The sequence below is a fragment of the Thalia democratica genome, chromosome 8 (genome assembly GCF_965202585.1).
Source record: "Thalia democratica chromosome 8, ktThaDemo2.hap1.1, whole genome shotgun sequence".
Taxonomy (NCBI): Eukaryota; Metazoa; Chordata; class Thaliacea; order Salpida; family Salpidae; genus Thalia; species Thalia democratica.
Window position 1 is genome coordinate 24,637,027 of NC_139172.1, and position 19,432 is coordinate 24,656,458.

Consider the following 19,432-nt stretch of genomic DNA (forward strand, 5'->3'; position numbering starts at 1 on the left):
GACCCACTTTGTAAACTTCAGATAACTTTTAAGATTTAAGCAAATAAATTCTGAGTGCTCAAAAGTTTCCTTAAAAAAGGAGCAAACTAAAAAAACTACTATCTCATTTATAAAATGAAATCTCTTACAAATAACTTTTTTGGTGTACTAAATTTAAATAAAAAATATCAACAAGTATTTTGCATTTTGTTGAAGTAATATATTTTTTGATACATACTATTGTATATAACTAAGCTATAGGTAAATATTAACATTTATGAAAGCTTGATATTGGATACGTCATAATGAGTTTAAATTCAAAATATGAAATAAATACTGTTAAGATATGAAATGAGAAATTAAGTAAACAAGCCTTTCTCAATCATGAGTAAGTAAAAAGAAACTTAGATGGCAAAAGGATATTATAGTTAAGTATATACATACAGGTTTCAAAGTTATATAAACGTAAATAATAAGAATAAAAAGGCTATAAAAATGATAGAAGTAAAATATGTTTATCAGAATTTAGTTAATGTACTTAGTTAAAAGGAATAAAGCTATAGTACTAAAGAATTAAAATTTCAGAATAATTACATAGAAATATATTAGGCAATTAAAAATAGTTTTTAAACTTAACTAAATAATAATAAAAAAACTATAACAATTTATACAAATTAGTATTGTTAACAAACTTACAAAGTTATGGCTTATGTAAACTATTATAAGACTACACTTGAACAAAAAACATAGGTTTTATTTCAAGAAAATTCAGTTATTTTATTTTGTCACAAAAGATTTTGTTACACATTGTTTTATAAAAAACTTAGTTATCTCCTATTAAATAAGTGTTTTTTTATTTAGTTCAAAATGGTCAGTGTGTAAAATAAATTATTATCAATACTAGATTGTGATAAAAATATAATGGAAGAAGGTAAATGTTTTATATCCACTCCAGCCTCAGGGACCAATGATTTAAATGTGAATTATTCAGTTCCCCTGAATTAAAACCAAACATCAATTGATGGAAATAAGCAGCAATTTAGTTATCAGCCACAAAATACCACTGTGGTAGTTTCAAATACCAACCCTCAGTCAAGTCAAAGTCAAATTGCCCCTGTAATGGTTTCAAGGCTTCCAGATAAAATCGAAAATGAAAAGTGTTATGATTGGAAATGCATTCTTGCTATTTCATTTCTTGTTCTGTTTATTAGTGGAATAATAGTTTTAGCTATTTTTGTTCAGCATAAAAATGGTAAACTTTAAAACTGATAGTGTATGTAAATTCTTTATGCTTTTACATGAAAAAACAGCATGAAAAATTTCTTTAAACAGTTTTAATCATTAAGGTTAATAATGTGCATGGCAATTTATCTTTGTCACCTATATTTTGGGTTTAAGTAAAATTTTAACTTTGAAGTTTGTCTTAGTGAAATCATTATTATATGTCTCATTAAAAAATTGATAATGATTTTAGTCCATAGAGAGGTAACTCATATTATGAAAAATTATTCTTGTTTTTTAGATATATCACTTTGTCAATTTCAAATTAGTTTTAAAAATCAAAGTTTGGAGAGTTCAACAAGTTTGTTTAAATATAACCAAACTAAGAAAATTGAAAAAATACTACTTTATTGATATAAAATTTCTTTTAAAGTTTTTCAGCATCTGTTTACAAACGTTCCAGCTGCTGATATTAGAAAAAAAAAAGAAAAAAAATTGTTAAGAGTTTTTTTTTAATTAACTAAGGGACATAATTTATTTTGGTCTTGTTTTATTCATAAAATTACTACTTTCCTTTTTTTTAAGAAATTTAAATTTGTTATTGCAGAAAAAAATTCCTTTAAGTTTTAGGTAAGTTTATTTTATAAAGTAAGTGAAGATAACTTTTTAAACTTTTTTAAAACTTAATGAAAAGTAATTGAAACAACACCTTCATATTTTTTATATTGAAAATTTTCATTATATCTCATTATTAAATTGGAAGTCATGTAGTATAAGTTATCAATACATCACAATCAAACAAATGTTAATTTTGTAAAAACTGTTAAACCTCCCTATGGCCTAGATAGAAAAATAATTTTATTAATTTAAGTTGAGTATACTGTAATTAAATTGCTAAAGTATGGAAAAGTTCAAGTGTTTCTATTTCATGTTTTTTTGTATATGAATTTTTACTTAATAATTTTTCAATGATTTTCAATTAGTTTACTTAACACACTACATATCATAACATCGTGTATCATACATGCATCTTGAACTTTGTTTTCTTTATTTTACAGCAAGGTTTCCAAGACTCATTTTCATACAAGCCCCCATTTATTAGATATTTGCCAGTGTTATTTACTAATAAGTTACCTTTTTTTCTTATTCTTAAACTTATTAAGGCCTCAATAGCTCTAATCTACCTAAAGGGGCAATAATTTTTACTTTGAGAAGTCATGACCTAAAAACAACTCTCCAGTCAATGTTTTATCTCTTAAGTGTTTTTGTTCATTTAGTATTTTAGTTGCTATAAACTTTTGCAAACTTTAAAACTATGTTAGTTATAAATAATGTTTTTACTGCAAAAATTGACTTGATTTAAATTTTGTATTAAATGAAATTTTTAACTGTTATTATTTTATAAATTGAGAAATTACAACTTTTTTTTACAATTATACGGTGAAAACTATATTTTTCACACATAAAAAATATATTTAGAAATTAGCAACTAAAGTCTTTCTTCTACTTAAGTTTCTCCCTCAAAACCAAGTGCTTTATATCTCAATAAAACACAATGACTTTTAAAACTTAAACTGAAACTAGAAGAGTGTTAAAATCTGTATGTACTAAAAGCAAAATTTCAATGACAACTATATTTTACTTTATTCTTAAATTAAATGGTGTCTGAACAGAGCTAGTTATGTTATACAAAGAACTTAGTGATATACGTGCTAAAAAAACTAAACTGTATTCTTCTATGATTTCTGAAATGATTTTTTTACTATTTATATGCTTAAAAGTGCATGAATAAGTTTAGTAAATGTAAAAAAATAGTTTTTGTGTATTTATAAATTGTTCTAGCTGTAAACTATAGAATTTCTGCTAAAGTACATAAAGCATAATAATGTTGATAGTTTTTAAAGTTTAACTATTAAATTGCTTTAAAACTAATTTCAATGAAATTAACATTTACTGCCTAAATGAAATTCATTCATGTTATTTTTATTTTGAACTAATGAGCAATCGAACTACCGCTATAATTTATTTTACACAATAAGTGTTTGTCATTCCTGTTTAATTTTTTTTAGAGTTAACTGTGTCATAATAAGTCTTCTTTTTACCATTTTAGCTGCTGGATACTCTATTTGTTATGTTGTACTTTTTGTAAAGTTTCATTTATTAGTGTCTTTAAGAAACTCGATAAAGTTTTGTTAAACACTATTGATGTCTTAAGTTTATGTTCAAAACTTAATTGAGTATTAAATATAAAAAAGTGTAGTATTTACAATTGGGTAACTCATATTCGTGTTATTTTTTTGAAATTTAAACTGGACACATTTTAACTCAATGCATGTATTGATTGTATTGTTTTTGCAGCAAATAAACTAACATAAAAGTAAATATTAATATAAGAAGAAAAATTTTCGGGTAAACCATTCAGTTAGCAAACTATTGACAAAAACAAAATCTTTAGAACAAACTAACATAACTAGTAAGTTGATTTAACAATTCCTGGTACACGTTCAAAGCTACAAGTAAGAGATTTTGCATTTGAACTTAATATATTTCAATAAGAGTGTTGAACTTATTAATAACTTCAAAATATAACTTTTTTTATTAAATACTTAGTTACTCCACACCTGTACTTGTTATAATTTTTCTATGGTGTTATTGATAGTCTAGTATGATTTGTAACCATTAGTTTAGGACACTCAATTTAAATGCTGTCCAGTGTCCGCATATTGTTTAGATCTTTTATGCACTATTATTAGCTTATACTTGTCTCTGCCCTAATTAAGTTCATCTTACTTTTACCATTTATTAGATATAATATAAACTACCTGGCTGTTAAGCTATTTGTTTTCAGATTACTTTAGATGCTTTCTTACCGTTTCTTAGACAACTTCCGTTTATAAATTAATTTATCAGAAAATTCTACACATAGAGAGATGTTGAGATGTATCAAGTTCCTTACATCTGTTCAGAAAACTTTTGTATAGGACTGCTTAAAGAGTTTAATTGTTTCCAAGTTTGTCCTTTCCGCGATGTGAAGCTGAGTTATGGCTTTTGTTTTGCTAATTTTTGAAAGTTTAATAAAGTTTAGTATAAGTTTAAAAAAAATTCAATCAGATTATTAGTTAGTATACAAACTAATTTAATTTGAAAGGGCACAAAAATTATACAATTTATTTTCAAATTCCTTTTGTTTTGTAGCTTTAAATTATTTGAACCCTATTTTTAGTTTAATGTTTATTCTTAAACTGTATATTTATACCAAAGAAAACCAGAAAAGTATTATTTAATAGACACTAAATGATCTTTTTAATAATGCATTTTATTCAATTTGTAAAAGGCCATCACTTTCTTAGACTAGTTTGATTATTCTCTAATTTCTAGGCTAATCTGATTTATTAAATTAGCTAATTCCTAATTTTTACAGTATTGATGTGATTTAACATTCCCTATTGAAAACATTCCAATTGAATTTTTCTTTTTAAATGTAATATAATAAGCTCTCGCGAATCCACATTGAGTTCACAGCAAAAGTGCGTAATTAAACGAGATAACGTAACTAAAGAGAGGTTTTTTGTTGCTTTCGTAGATTTGTAGAGGTTTTTCAGTATTTTTTGAGAATTCTAAATGCTTAACTAAACGAGAACGTAGATTTGCAAGAAACTACTGTTCTCTGTTATCAAATTAATGTTCAAAGTTTATCCTTTACACAAAGTTTAATAACTTCTATAAATTTTAATTTTTGTTCAGTTTACAACGTAATAAATAAAACTAAATACAAAAATACTGAATTTAAATTAACTTATATGTCATTAAAGTTGTGTAATCACACAAGACGTTTAACTCCTAGAAAAAGAATGAACATAAAATAAAGTTCTGTAACATTATTTTAATTAGTTTTTAACCAATATCTTAAACGTACAGTTCTTAATTGAACATAATAATATCATAAATCGCCCAGTTTAAAACTAAGTTTTAAATACAATTTAAGAGAAAAGTTCTTGTTTTAACTTGAAAAGCAATTATTTTATTTACTTTTTTGTGATAAGCTTCTTTAAATATGAAGACTTTACTAGACTAATATGTTTAAGCGCAACTAACACATAATAATTAACATTTTTATTGTTTTTTTCAGACTTTAAGTTAAAAATACTGCTTATATTTAATTTTTTAAACATTTTAAAGTTAAAACATACATTTTTTAATCAAATGGCTGCACAAGAAAAAGTAGCTGAAATTTCTGACGATTCGTCGGAGGACGAGTTCAATGAAAACGAAAACAACAACAACTCTTCACCGGAACTTTTGCTGGAAAAGAAGGGAATTTTGAGCAAGTGGACGAACTACATACACGGGTGGCAGGTAGCTTGTTTCACTCGAATTTTTTTCAGTTTACAACTGAAGCTTTTTGTGTGTTTAAAGTAATAATAAAAGTTGGTATATGTTTTAAGATTGAGAAAAAGCTAGCTGTGTTTTATAGTTTTGTTAACAACTGAAATATGATGTATAAGCTTTAAGATAGAAAATATTATGTCACTTTAGGCTTGGTCAGTACTTGTTTTATTGGTTCACAGGACAGATACGTGTGCTGCACGAATGGGACGCTGTGCTACTACAGGAACGAAGATGAGAGCGAGTACGGTTGCCGCGGAACCATATCCCTGTCCAAAGCGATCGTACACAAGCACGAGTTTGACCCTTGCAGGTTGGTTACTTTTGTTAACTTACTCTGTCATAAAGTGTTTTCAATGTGTAAATAAACACGGTTTACAGCAATTCAAGATAGTAAGCGTGTACTGTAACAATGGTTTCATATACTAGATCATAGTAGTACTTAAACAATGTTGAAAATTAGTGAATTTTTTCAATATGTAATATACTGTTGTTGTTAATCAGTTTTAAAAAGTATTAGTTAATTAGTTTTTGAATCATTTTAATTTGATAAACAGTTTTACTACTATGAAATATTTGTTAAAAAAAAACTAAGCTCTTTAGAGGATTAAAGTTTCTTAAGTTTACTGTGTTTAAAACTTTTATAAACTAAAGTATTTTTTCAGTTTAAAAAAGCAGTACGTTTATTTTGACGTCGTATTAGTAATAAAAGTATTTATTTTTTGTAAGAGTTTGTATAAATTAAATAAAAGATACAAAGTTTTTTTTTTTTTTTAATCGATAAAAAAAAGTATATAAAATATGATTGAAGTGTAAAAGTTTTGATAAATTGTATAATTAGTACAAAGTAGTAAATAGTTATAATATAGAGTTCAATGTAGAAAGTAATAGAAGCTTGTTAAACCGTTTAAAATTAATTGTTAAATTGTATACAATAAATGTTATGATTTAAAAAATAATATCTTGGTTATGTTTAACTACGCTGATGAATTTTTGCTGAAGTTTAAATTTTAAAGTATATTTATCTTTTTTTGATCGAAGTAAAACAAATAGCTAATTTATATATTAAAAGAGATTTTTTTTTACTGTCTAATTAACCACCTACTTGTAATTAATATTATTTCTTAGCTTTACTCTTTCTTTATCAATATAAGGTTTTGAACTTCTTATTATAATTTTTTATAAAATCAATAAAGTTTATTTTTATAAAGAGCTGTATAATTAATTGTGTTACATTAAAAGTTTTTAATTTTTTTTAAGAGACTTATTATAAAAACAATATCAAGTATTTTTTTAACGTTTTTTGTTTCTTAGTTTACTGCACCTCAGTAAGCTTCATTCATTTGGGATTTAAAAATACGCATACCTTTATTTATTTTGAGTTGTTTACTTGTTTATTTACAGATTGACACCGTTTCGTAATTAAAAACAGCTCTTTTTTACGTATAAAATTGGGTTTGTCTAATGATTAAGTTCATTATATCCATTTTTTGTAAGATAAAACAAAAGTTAGCTTTAATTTTCTTTTAAATTAATTACAATAGTTTTAGTTTAAAAATAGTCTTATGATTCTTTGTATTTTCTATCAAAAAACTCAAATAAATTTTAAACTATTCTAAACAACAATTTAATAAAAACAATCATATAAAATATTTCATAACTTGTATAAGTTTGTTGTTATCTCTCGTTAAAGTTAAATTTACTGTAACAAATATTTATTGTATGTGAAAAACTTAAAAAAATAAATTACAAATTTCTCTATGCTCTTAAGGTTTGGTTACGTATATAACAAGGAAATTAAACATGACAGATACTTACAATTAATTTTATGTACTTAAAAGAAAAGGTTACCTTATAAAAATTATGTTAATAAAAGTACACTACTTTCGTACCATAAAAAGCCAATACTATTCTTAGTACTTAGAATCATGTAAGAGTTATCTATTTTTTAGTTGCTTTTTGCGTTTTTTTAATAAATAAGATAAAAATATATCACTTTAAAACTTATATAAGTTTAAAAAACTCTTCACAAAGTTTTATTCTTAGTATAATAAATTTTAAGTAGTTTTTGAAACATATAAAAGCAGTTTTCAATTAGTTAAAGTTTACTTTAATATTTTGAACTGTTACAAGGTTGAAATGAAACCTGTAAGTTACGAAATTAAAAAAGAAAAGAGGAAAAACCAGGAATTTCAAACTTTTATTTTACATGTAAAGTAATTTCGAGATTTGGTTTAAATACAAACAGTCTATCGTAAGGTAGAAATATTTTTGTAATATTTGAGTTTGTTTTTAAATCTTATTTAAGCAGCTTTACAGTATCTTTTCAATATTGTTATATTGGTGTATTAAAAACAGATTTTTTAACTTAAGTTTAGTTTTATCTTAGAAATGGACCAAAAAACTTGTTTTTTAAAGTTCCGGAAGAAGTTCAAAAAACCTGTTAGAAATTTACAAAAAAAAAAATAGCAGCTATGTTGTTACCACTTATAATTACTTCCCTCACTTGCAACATTTTCCTTTAGACTAAATAGAATAAGTAATTGATTCATATCTCTGTTTTGAAATAATATTTGAACAAAAATTTAGAAGAAAATATAAAATACTTGAAGAACTATTGAATATTTAAATCTAGCGCAAGAGATTTAAAACATTTAATTTTAACTTATATAATAAATTTATACTTGAACAATATTAGAAAATAAACATATAAATAAACATTATAGATAACCAACATTGTTATTTGCAGTTCACCATTTTATTTTACTTGAAGAGGTCGCAATTTTTTGTCACCGAAACCGGGTTGTAAATAAAATATTTAATTTGCACACCTCTATTGAAAATAAACATACAAGAAACACAGTTCTTATACAACTCTACCAGTAGTTCCTTCACACACAATAGTAAATAAGATGTAAAAATAATATTGAGTTAAAGTTATAGTTGAGTGAAATAAAACTTCACTTCCATTTATCAGAGTTGCCAAAAAACCTGGAATCCTGGAAAAACCCGGAGTTTGACAATTAACCTGGAATTAGAGAAATTTTGAAAAAAACCTGGAATTTTGAACAGAAATCTCTAAAAAACCTGGAACTTTGAACTAAAATCACTAAAATACCTGAAAAAACATGGAATTTTAAACAATTTTTACATGTTAGAAAGTAAAATTTTAACTTGACCTGAAAAATCTACCATATAAATAAAAAAAAATTTGTCATCATCAATTTTTTTTTAATCAAAAATACATTTAATGTATATTAATAGTATTTTTTTCATTATTGTTATCCTAATTAACAAAAATTTTAAGCAATATAATACGACGTAATAAACTAGTGTAAATTTAGGATTTAAGAATTAGCTAAATGTAAAGCAAACAAAACACTAGTGTACAAAGTAAAAATCAAAGCGTAATATAATCTCCTTTAAAGTGAGACAACATTGTTCGTTGTGTACTAAAAAACAATAGAATCAATTTAAAACAACACTCTTTATTTATCTAACATAATTCTCAGATTCGATATGGGGATCATAGAAACAAAGTTCATATAAACAATATACGTGCTAATTTGCTATTTTCTTTATGACCAGTTAAGGTGAGAAAAAATCTGAACTTGTCAAACAGTTCTCAAGATAGCCAACTCTAACAGCGATGCTCACGTGATAATTTAAACTCATTCCTGCTTGAAAAAAAAACTCAGATGTTGCTCGTTTGTCATCAGAAATGATTTCCAGGTTCGACGTGGCGATCAACGACAGCGTGTGGTACCTGCGAGCCGCCTCCGAGGACGAGCGCAACCACTGGTGCGAGATCATAGAGGAGAACAAGTCCAAGAGCGGGGAGACCGCCTCGATCAAGCTGCGGCGGCAGGGCTCGCTGATGTCCGTCAACAGCAACACGGTGTCCGTCAACTCGTCCGGGTCGGGGCTGCTGAACAGGCAGACCACCCGCATGCTCAAGGAGAAGTTGGCCGAGCTGGACACTTTCAAGGACATTTTGAACAGCAAGATCGAGAGTTTGCAGAGGTTTGTTTCGGATATTTTAGAGAATAAAGTAAGTTTTGCTGATGTAATATTTTTTGAGTTTTTGGAAAATGATTTTGTTTTGATTTTTTTACCGAAATTAGATAAAGATGTAAATATTCTTTTATAAACTCAAAAAGTTTTTATACCATCTTATTAAAAGATGTACAACAGAAACTATGTTAACGATAGTGAGTTATATTTTTCTTTAAATTGTTATTTTTATCTTTTTTATTTTACTTTCAGAATCTTTGTTAATTAAACCTTCTAGTAAAATTTTAGTTTTTTTCAAAATGTCTTTGAGATATTTTCATTCTAAATAGTGAATTGTCATGTAAACTTTATAAAAGAGTAATGTGACGATTTTTTTTCTGTCTTTAAAAGTTCTTTAACGTCTTTTAGTCTATTAGCTAACAGTTTTTAAAGTATACTTATTTTTAGCTTTTTACAATATATGTCAAGATTATTAATAATTTAAATCTTAAGTTTAAACAGTCACTGTGTTCTTTAAACTAAGTTTTTTTTAGTAAAAGTATAATAAAAACTGACATAAAATTATTATTAGATACAATAACTTATATAATAAATATATATTTTTTTATATTACTATTTTCATACCTAATATTAAACATAATGCACATGAATAGTCATCTAACCGATTTTAAGTCGAACAAAAGTTTAAAACTTTTGTCAGACTTAACTTGTTTTACTTAATCATACAAAAGTTCATTTTTACGATAAGTTTTCAAGTCTTGTTAGCTTTATTTGTTTTTCAGCTATTAAATATAAAAATATAATAATTTATTCAACTGTAAGAAATAATTATATAAAGCTTTATTTGTCATGACTAAATTCTTGTGCTAATTTAATTTTTATTCTAGTTCAAAGTTTAATGTTTGGATGATGTTTTTGTAAAAACTTGATTTTATTCCTTGTTAAAAACTTCCTTGTTAAAAAACATTAATTAATATCAAAGTCAGAAACAAATACAAAACTTAATAAATACTAATTAAACTCGCTAAATACTAATTGTGTTTTATGTTTCTGATAAAGTTCTATTTCTTACTGATTTGTTTCCCATGAACCATTTGCTAATATTTATGGTATTATTTCAAATGATCATAGATTTTCAGAAAATTTCAAATTTCCTTTTTTTCCATTTTAGCCTGACTTCCTTATGGCATTTCTTTCTTATTATTAATTTAAAAACTTTTTTTTTTATGTCCAATAGAAGTTTTCTTCGACTTTTAAACAAAGTTAAAGTAAAAATGTATTGGGGCTTATTTTTAATGCAAAGGCCCTTCGAAAAAAAGGTCATTTTAGCTTTATTTTTGTTTTTTTCAAAAAAAATAACAAAAAAAATTAAAATTTGTTTCTTTAGATTGAATTTTTTATATTATATCTAGGTTCTTTTTTTTTCAAATTTAAATTAAAGATCTAGACAAAAATATTTTTTTTTTTGGCAGCACTTATAACAACACTATTTGTTTGCCGAATTATGACTCAAATATTTTATTTGTTTTTTAAATCTTACTATTTAAGGTTTGATTATAAAGTTCTATGTTTTTTTTTTCTTAGTTTGATGTAGTTTGTTAAATACGTCCCTTAAAAATTTAGCTTTTATATGTGTATATCACTTTTTTCATCCATATTTCTAAAACATTTTTGCATGTAAAGTAGATTAATTATTTAGAACTAAGTGACATACCAGGGACTAAATACAATAAAATAGTGTTAAAATTTAGTCATTAAGAATAATAATAATAATAATAATAGTTTTCTTTAATAATATTAATATTAAATTTATTTAAACAAAAGCAACATCGTTTCTCCTTACAGGGGTCTTCAGGACTGCAAAATAAAAAATAAGTAGATGATAACTTAATAAATAGTGCAAACTAATTAATATAATCAAATCTATAAAATTTGAAAAAATCTTTACGTAAGTTTAACATTGTTAAGGTGAACAGAAAATAATTAAAATAACAAAAATAAAGTTTTTAAATAGCAATATTTATACTTACAAGCGTTGATATGTTTTATACATTTTAAGATATAGCTTATAACAACACAAATCAAAAATGGCTTTTAACAAATAGACCTGCAACTTGGAAAAAAATTGAAATATCACTTGCTGACAAAAAACAAAATTAAATAAAAGACAAGAGCTTTTTTACACCTGTCCGCACTTTAGAAAATTCTACTTTAAAACTTAGCGTATTTATAGCTGTTAATTTAGTTTTTGCTTGTTAATTTTTAAGGTACCTTTGTTTGTTAAAAGCCATTTTTGATTTGTGATTAACTATATCTTAAACTGTATAAGACATTTCAACGCTTGTAAGTATAAATATTGCTATTTAAAAACTTTATTTTTGTTAATTTAATTATTTTCTGTTCACCTTAACAATGTTAAACTTACGTAATGATTTTTTTTAACTTTATAGATTTGATTATATTAATTATTTTGCACTATTTATTAAGTTATCCATCGTCTTAGTTTTTATTTTGCAGGCCTGAAGATTCCTGTAAGGAAACGATGTTGAATTTGTTTAAATAAATTTAACATTATTATTGTCTTCGAAATAAGTTTTGTCGAGACCTTTTGTGCTAAAGAAATACCCTTTACATATACCCATTCTTTCTTCTTATTGTTATTAGTTTTTTTTTTTTTCATATGTTATTTTCTTTCCTTTTATTATTATTATTGTTATTGCTCTTATATATATGTATATTATTTAAATATTATTCTTTTATTTATTATTAATATTTTAAGTCATTAATTGTTTTAAAAAAATATATATAATTGTTAATATAGTAATATAATTAATAACGAAATAAAAATTAATGATAGTAATAAAAATAATAATAACATCAATATCAAAAATAAATGTAATGAAGTATATCAACAATATTCTTAAAAGTTATAAAAAGAAGAAAAATGATAAAAATATCGATATCAACAAAAAGACTAGTGTTATTACTTTTTTTTCATATTATTTTAATTTATATCGATCTTTCACACCTGTTTTTAAAGTCACTTTTAATCAACAATTATCCTTATTCAAATCCCTCAACAAAGTTTCAAAAAATATGCTAAAGAAATATTTTTTTAACAAGAGCAAGCATTTGTTCCAAGAAACATCAAAAACTTTTTATTTGAAAAAATATTATTTTGTTCAGATTTTTCGACCGGTGCGCGGACGTGCACGACGGGGAAGTTTCGTCGAAGGGGGATTCCCTCGAAGACAAGATCGTCGGGTCGACGGTGGTGGACTTCAGGGGGGAGGCGATCACGTTCAAGGCGACCACCAACGGCACCCTCCAGACGCTGCAGCACTGCATAGAGGTGATGCAGCTGAGAGAGGAGAAGCTGCTGAAGAAGATCGAGAAGGAGAGGGAGCGCAGGAGGCGGTTTGTGACGTCATAAATTCTGTTTTTAAGCGTCGTGATGAGAGACATAAATTACAAAGTTATTTTAAAAAGTATTGTTCAATTCGACAGCTTTTTAAGTTTTTCTATCAACTAACACTGTAGTACTGTTTTGTTTTATAAACAAACCTTGATTATCTATACATATGTTTAGTGTGCCTTTTAAAAGACTTACAAGACTTTATACAAAAAAAAATTGTTCTCTGATATCTCTTAGCATTATTTTACACAAAAACACCACCAGGCTGATAGAGAAGCACGAGTCGGAGCTGCGTCAGGCGCGCCGGCAAGTTTCGCTGATGGGGAGTCCCGACTTGGAGGAGGGGCCGAACAGCGAGATGACGGAGGAGATGTTCTACGAGTGCCTGGAGGCGTACCACGACAAGCAGGACCGCGTGGACGAGGACATGCGGGTGAGCAAGAACCTGCAGAAGAAGGCCGTCACCGAGAAGCCCAAGGTTGTGACGTCATAATTGTTTTTGAGCGTTTGACGGCTGTTTGCGAATAAACTTCGGAACATGTTTTTTATGCTTATTGTTTTTAATTTATATTTGTCTTATCATTTTGCTATATTTATACTATTTTGTTTTAGAATGTATAAGCTTAGAATTTTGTAAATAAAAGTATGTCTATAGTGTTCTTCCCTTTTGAATAGGTTGTAGTTATTTCTATTATTTACTTTTTATCCAGCTCGGATACTCACAGATATTTTTTTTTGAAAATATAGCGAAACTTTGTAAATTGATATTGTAAGAGTTTTTTCATAAAAAACGCCTAATTTTCTCACTTTTAGAATGTCTCGTCGGAAATTTTTCTTCCAATAAAACTGATTTTAACATTTTGCCCAATTATCATTAAGCTCGGAGGTAATTTACATATCGATTAACCATTTTTATAAATTTCACAGTCTTTGAACTAGATTAGTTGTTTTGTCAACTTATAAGAAAGTAGAACAAACATTAGTACTTCATATACAATTTGTAATCAGTCTAAATTCACAGCAAAGACACAAGCATTCAGACAAGTTGGAGCAGCGAATAAAAGCTCACCTCACTGAAAGCATGGCTCTTCCCAACGAAAACGACGAAAATTCGTGGGAACTTTTCGCTGAAGAAGGTGAACTCAAGGTAAGATACTTTTCTTTTTTTAATGTTTATCATTGTTCTGCAAAAACAAATATGAAGTGCTTGTTTCAGTTTTTTAATGTACTTTTAGTGCATAAATTTTCAGTTTCTTTATTATTATACAGAAAATATGTTTAATTCTAAACAGTAAGGCTATCAACATACACTTTTCGCTAAAACCAAAATTAAAACACAAATGATTACTACAATGTCTACAAGAATAACAAACACTAATCTTAGTATTTCTGGGTATTTGTTTATAGAAATTTCACCAGCCAAATTTCTTTTGTTTTTCAAAGGTGTACCGAAGAGAGCTGGTCATCGACGACCGGATATGCGACCCGCTGAAGGCAATCCACAGCATCGGACTGGTCACCGCCAGGGAAATGTGCCACTACTTCTGGGACACCTCCTACCGGCTGGAGTGGGAAGGCACCATCGACAGTTTCAGGTGACAGTTGTAAATTTTAACCAAAATGGTGAAAATATACCTATTGAGCTGAAGAAGAATCTTAATTTTAATGATAAAGTCTGAATTTAATTTTAGTTTTTTAAAGAAATTTCAGACAAGTCTGCTAAAAAAATGATTTCAATTCCAATTTTTTTTGAAAATATTTAATTCTTTTAGGGTAATTACAGTAATTAAGTTTTTTTAAACCAACTGCAGGGTGATAGAGGCGCCGGCGGAACTGACCACCATAATATACCAGACCCACAAGCGGGTGTGGCCCTCCGCCCAGCGCGACTGCTTGTACGTGTCCAACATGCTCAAAGTTGAGGACCAGCCGATGCCAAAGGACGGCAGGAAGCCCCACGACACCTGGATGGTCTGCAACTTCAGTGTGGACCACGAAAAGGTTGGAAAATTTGTTGGATTATAACGGTTTTGCTTTTTTTCGTAGTTTTTAGGTTTGTTAATCTTTATTTTCACTTTACCAAATTGAATTTACTAAAATTTGATCAGTACTAATATTTATTTTTTTAAGCTATTACTTGTACTATATATTTTTCTCACAACTTGCGTCTATTCATATGTATCGCCTATAAAAATATTTCAATAACATATACTGTTATCAAAAATTATAATGTAACTTCCCGGTTTAAAATAAACCTTATCAAAATATTGCAACTAAATATCACCACCAGGCGGAGCCGGTGGGCGGTTGCTGCCGCGCCGAATGCGACATCGCGCTCATCTGCCAGACGTACGTCGCAGCGCCACCCGACGGAGAGAAGGTGAGCCGGCGGGACCTGAGGTGCGACATCGTGTACGTGGCGGAGGTGAACCCGGGAGGGTGGGCGCCCGCCTCCGTCCTCCGGACCATCTACAAGCGGGAGTACCCCAAGTTCCTGCGCAAGTTCACCGCCTACGTGCAGGAGAAGACCAAGGACAAGGAGATATGGTTTTAAAAAATTTAAGGAAAATTCCGACTTTTTTTTTCGCGGGTTTTTGTGTAGCAAATTTTTTCCATGCAATTTTGTTTGAGTACGGAAATGACGCTTTCGAAAGCCGATTCGTGTTTCGATGATTTGTTTTTGTTGTTTTTACTAAATACTGTATTTTTCAATTTTACGTGTTTCAGTGTTACTACTTTTAATTTGTGTTACTATTTTAGAATCAAGTTAACGAAACAATCTGCACTTTTGTCTGACGCAATAACAGCAACACTTAATGATATATTAGTTTTATTTATTTTAAATTTGATTACACTTGATTCTTACGGCTGGTTCAGATGTATTTATTTACACCACTTTGTTTTTTTATGATATTTATAAAATAAAACTCCTGTTTATTTATAATATTATTAGTTGTTTCTGGATTTAAGATAGTTCAGAAAAAAAAGTTTAACATTATTGTTTTTATAAATAAATTGTAAAGAAAAAAGTCCACTTATGTACAAACAGTTAAGTTATATTTTAGACTAAAATATTAAAAATCTTTTTTATTACTTTAAGATTTTGAAAAGTTAATTATTATAAATTGAAAGTTTTAAAAAGTTTGGCCTCTTAGTTTGGCCTGCTTAATTCAATTATTTATGATCGAAAAAATATAAAGTTTGCCTCAAATTTTATTACAATTTATTATAAATCATTTAAAAATTTGTTTAGTTTTGTAAAACTCTCAAACTTGTTTTATAGACTTGACAGTGCTCCGTCATCTTATTAATGTCAGTTTTATCAATATTGAATAAAAGTAAATCTAAAATTCGTAGACTCCAGCTGCAAACTTCAATAACGATTATAAATTTGATTCTTCCAAGGAAGAAATGAACCTTTGCATTTTAATAGTATTTTATTCGATAAAGAAGTATTTAAATACTCCGGGAAATCGTTAATAATAAAGAAAAAACATGACACAAGTCTGTATTTACCGCTGCATTTAAACATTATTTATGTTGTTTGAACTACTAAATTAACGTCAATTGAAAAATGTAATTTGTAAACTGACTAAGTTATTTTTGTTAACAAACACGTTGGTGTTAAAATCATTACGTAATAATTACTATGCAATTGTATTTATATTTTAATTAATTTTTTTATAATATACTCTTAGATTGAAAAGTACTTTTTAACAATTCAAATAATTTTTTCAGGTAATTAAAATATTTAAAAAATTGTTTTTTCATAAAAAAGTCGTATTAGATAAAAAGTTTATTTAAGTAAAAAAAAAGTTAAATGCGAAGGTAAACAAAAAGCTAAAAACTACATTTTAGTAAACTGAAAGTTTTTGGATAGTAGTTGATATCTTCTGAAGCGAATGATTTTATAGAACTGTGTAGCCTCTTGATAACAAAAAAAAAATTCTGCAAAAATAATCGGCCAAGTATGAGAAAACAAACGAAGGTTTTATTAACATATACTTTTTACTATGCTAAACTAATATTCAATAAATGTTTTAGTATTGTGTACTAGAACATATGTCAGACAAAATTTCAACTTAAGATTTTTAGAATTAACAAAAAACACTTTCAATGAAGATATTTAAAGTTCTTCATTTGCAGCTAATGCAAAATTAATAAAACAGAGTTAATGGTGAAATGTATTTGGATATTATTCTCTGCATAAAGTACATACTTTTTACAAATCTAAAGATAAAAGTGTATCAATAAACAAATCACATCTTTTTTTTTTTGAATATTCATAGTTTGTCGTTTGAGAACTTCTAAGATAAGTAAAACGATGGTGATTAACTATCTAAGAAAACAGTTTAATATATTAATGATATTTCCGCTAAAGTAAACGTTTTTATTCTTTCTGGAGAACGCAATTTTATCTTAAAAAAAAGTTTATTTTCAATTCAACTCATTTTTTATATTATTTTAAATTATTATTTTTGGTCGAAAACTTTGAACTTATCTTGTAAAGCAGGGGTTGGCAGGCAAGTTGTTCTCGCGGACCAAATTTAAAGTTTTTAAATTTCCCGGGGCCCGCAGTATTTATTTTAGTCAGTTTTTATTTTTAATCGATTTTAGTCACATTTAGCTACTTATAGGTGTCTGACCTGCCCTATTTAAAATGAGTTTTTATTTTAGAGTCTTAGATTAATATTTATTATAATATTTGTGTCTTAATATTATTTCTAAAATTATTTATAAATTAATTGAAATATAATAACAATTTTGTTCTTTTCATTACCACCTAACTCTTTAACAATAACATAAGCAATTTATCAGACGTTTTCCGTATGAAAAAAATTTAAACGATACACAAAAGTTAAAAATCAACTACGTACACAGTGATGCAATAAAGCAATTGATAGAATTTGATATCCATTTCCTCTTCTACTTCAGTTTCACAAAGTGTTGTTTTTTTCTCTTCCAGTCTTTTGCATTTTGTAGATAGCCATTTCACGTAGTCATTTACAAGCAACTCTCACTGACATTTGTAAATAATTAAGCTCAAAAAACAGATGTGGATCAATTTGTATACTTTTTTTTATAATAAACTTCTATTTATTAAGTTATTTTTTTATTTTAAGTTGTTAAAAATAATTTTTATATACTCAATACATGTCACATCAAATATTTAAAGTTTCAGCTATTTGTAAAATTAACTTAAGTATAAACAAAACTTATACTGTTAGTTTCATTACAAACGGCTCAAGTTGTTCTTTTAAAACCCTTAAATACTTTAATAATCTATTTAAAGTTTTTTGGTTGCAACTTTTTGAAACAAAAAAGTTACAATCAGTTACATCAAACCATTCAGTGTTTTTAAAAGATAAAAAATGTAAAAAGCCAAGATTGAAAAACTTTGCCATTTAAACAAAATAATTTATAAATTAAAAAAAATATTTTTGTTTTTGATTTGTATTAAATGTTTCTTTGCAAAATTCAATATTGTTGTAAAATAAATATAAAACAAAACATTTTTGTAGTCACATGTCAAAGCAAAGACCTAAATTGTAAAGAATTGACAAATGTACAAACACTGCAATGTTTGCACAGTGTTTGTACACATAAAAACCTTTATACTAAATAAAATTACTTATTGCATTGTCAACTTACTAAATCTAAGAAACTTTCCAATCCAAGTACGTAATTTTTTGTATACACTCCAAGATGTTGTTGTTTGAAAGGAAAAGCAACATCTAAACTTTAAAAAAATACTACTAGAACTACTATCTGTCCTTTTTACTTATTAAGCTTAAGCAGTGAAGATAATAAATGGTTTTTAAAAGATATCCAGGAACTTAAAAACAAAACTAATAAAAATACTGTTTTTTTTTTTCGAAAAAATCAATTTAAAGTATATTTGTGTTTAGCGGGCAATCTTTTACATGCTCGAGGGCCACATTTACATGCTCGCGGGCCGCAGCTTTTTCTTTCGCCGGCCGCATTCCATTTTAATAAAAAACATGCTCGCGGGCCGCAGATTTACACTTCAAGGGCCGGAGTTGGCCCGCGGGCCGCAGTTTGCCGACCCCTGTTTTAAAGTTTGCATAAGTTACCACTTTTAATATAATGTGTGTGTAAAACATTTTCTAAAGTTTGCATTTGCATAGTTCACTGAAAATCTGATCAAGCATAATACCATATAAAAATTAAATGGAATTAAACATGTGTAACCAACCTAAGTATTATTTATTTTTTCAATTTATATTAAAATATATGAATTTAAGTTTTTTCTGTTTAAGCCTTTTTAAACTTGTAGAAATTTAAAAAACGAAGGGCCAATCATAAACTTTGAGTAGCTACTGAGTTTTCAAATAAAAATATACATCATATCGTATGAGGTGTTAATATTAATAAAAATATTTAAAAAAAAATTTA

General features: G+C 27.0%; 1 protein-coding gene across 1 annotated transcript; it reads left to right on the forward strand.

Moving 5' to 3' along the window:
- The first annotated feature begins 5,333 nt into the window (after positions 1-5,333).
- On the forward strand, positions 5,334-15,950 carry LOC145841926 (ceramide transfer protein-like). The gene is made up of 9 exons (XM_082949233.1): positions 5,334-5,556; positions 5,769-5,899; positions 9,319-9,609; positions 12,787-13,017; positions 13,280-13,493; positions 14,037-14,162; positions 14,459-14,610; positions 14,827-15,016; positions 15,306-15,950. The coding sequence occupies exons 1-9, from the start codon at positions 5,404-5,406 to the stop codon at positions 15,567-15,569; spliced, it is 1,752 nt and encodes a 583-aa protein (XP_082805359.1). The 5' UTR covers positions 5,334-5,403; the 3' UTR covers positions 15,570-15,950.
- The last annotated feature ends 3,482 nt before the right edge of the window (positions 15,951-19,432 follow it).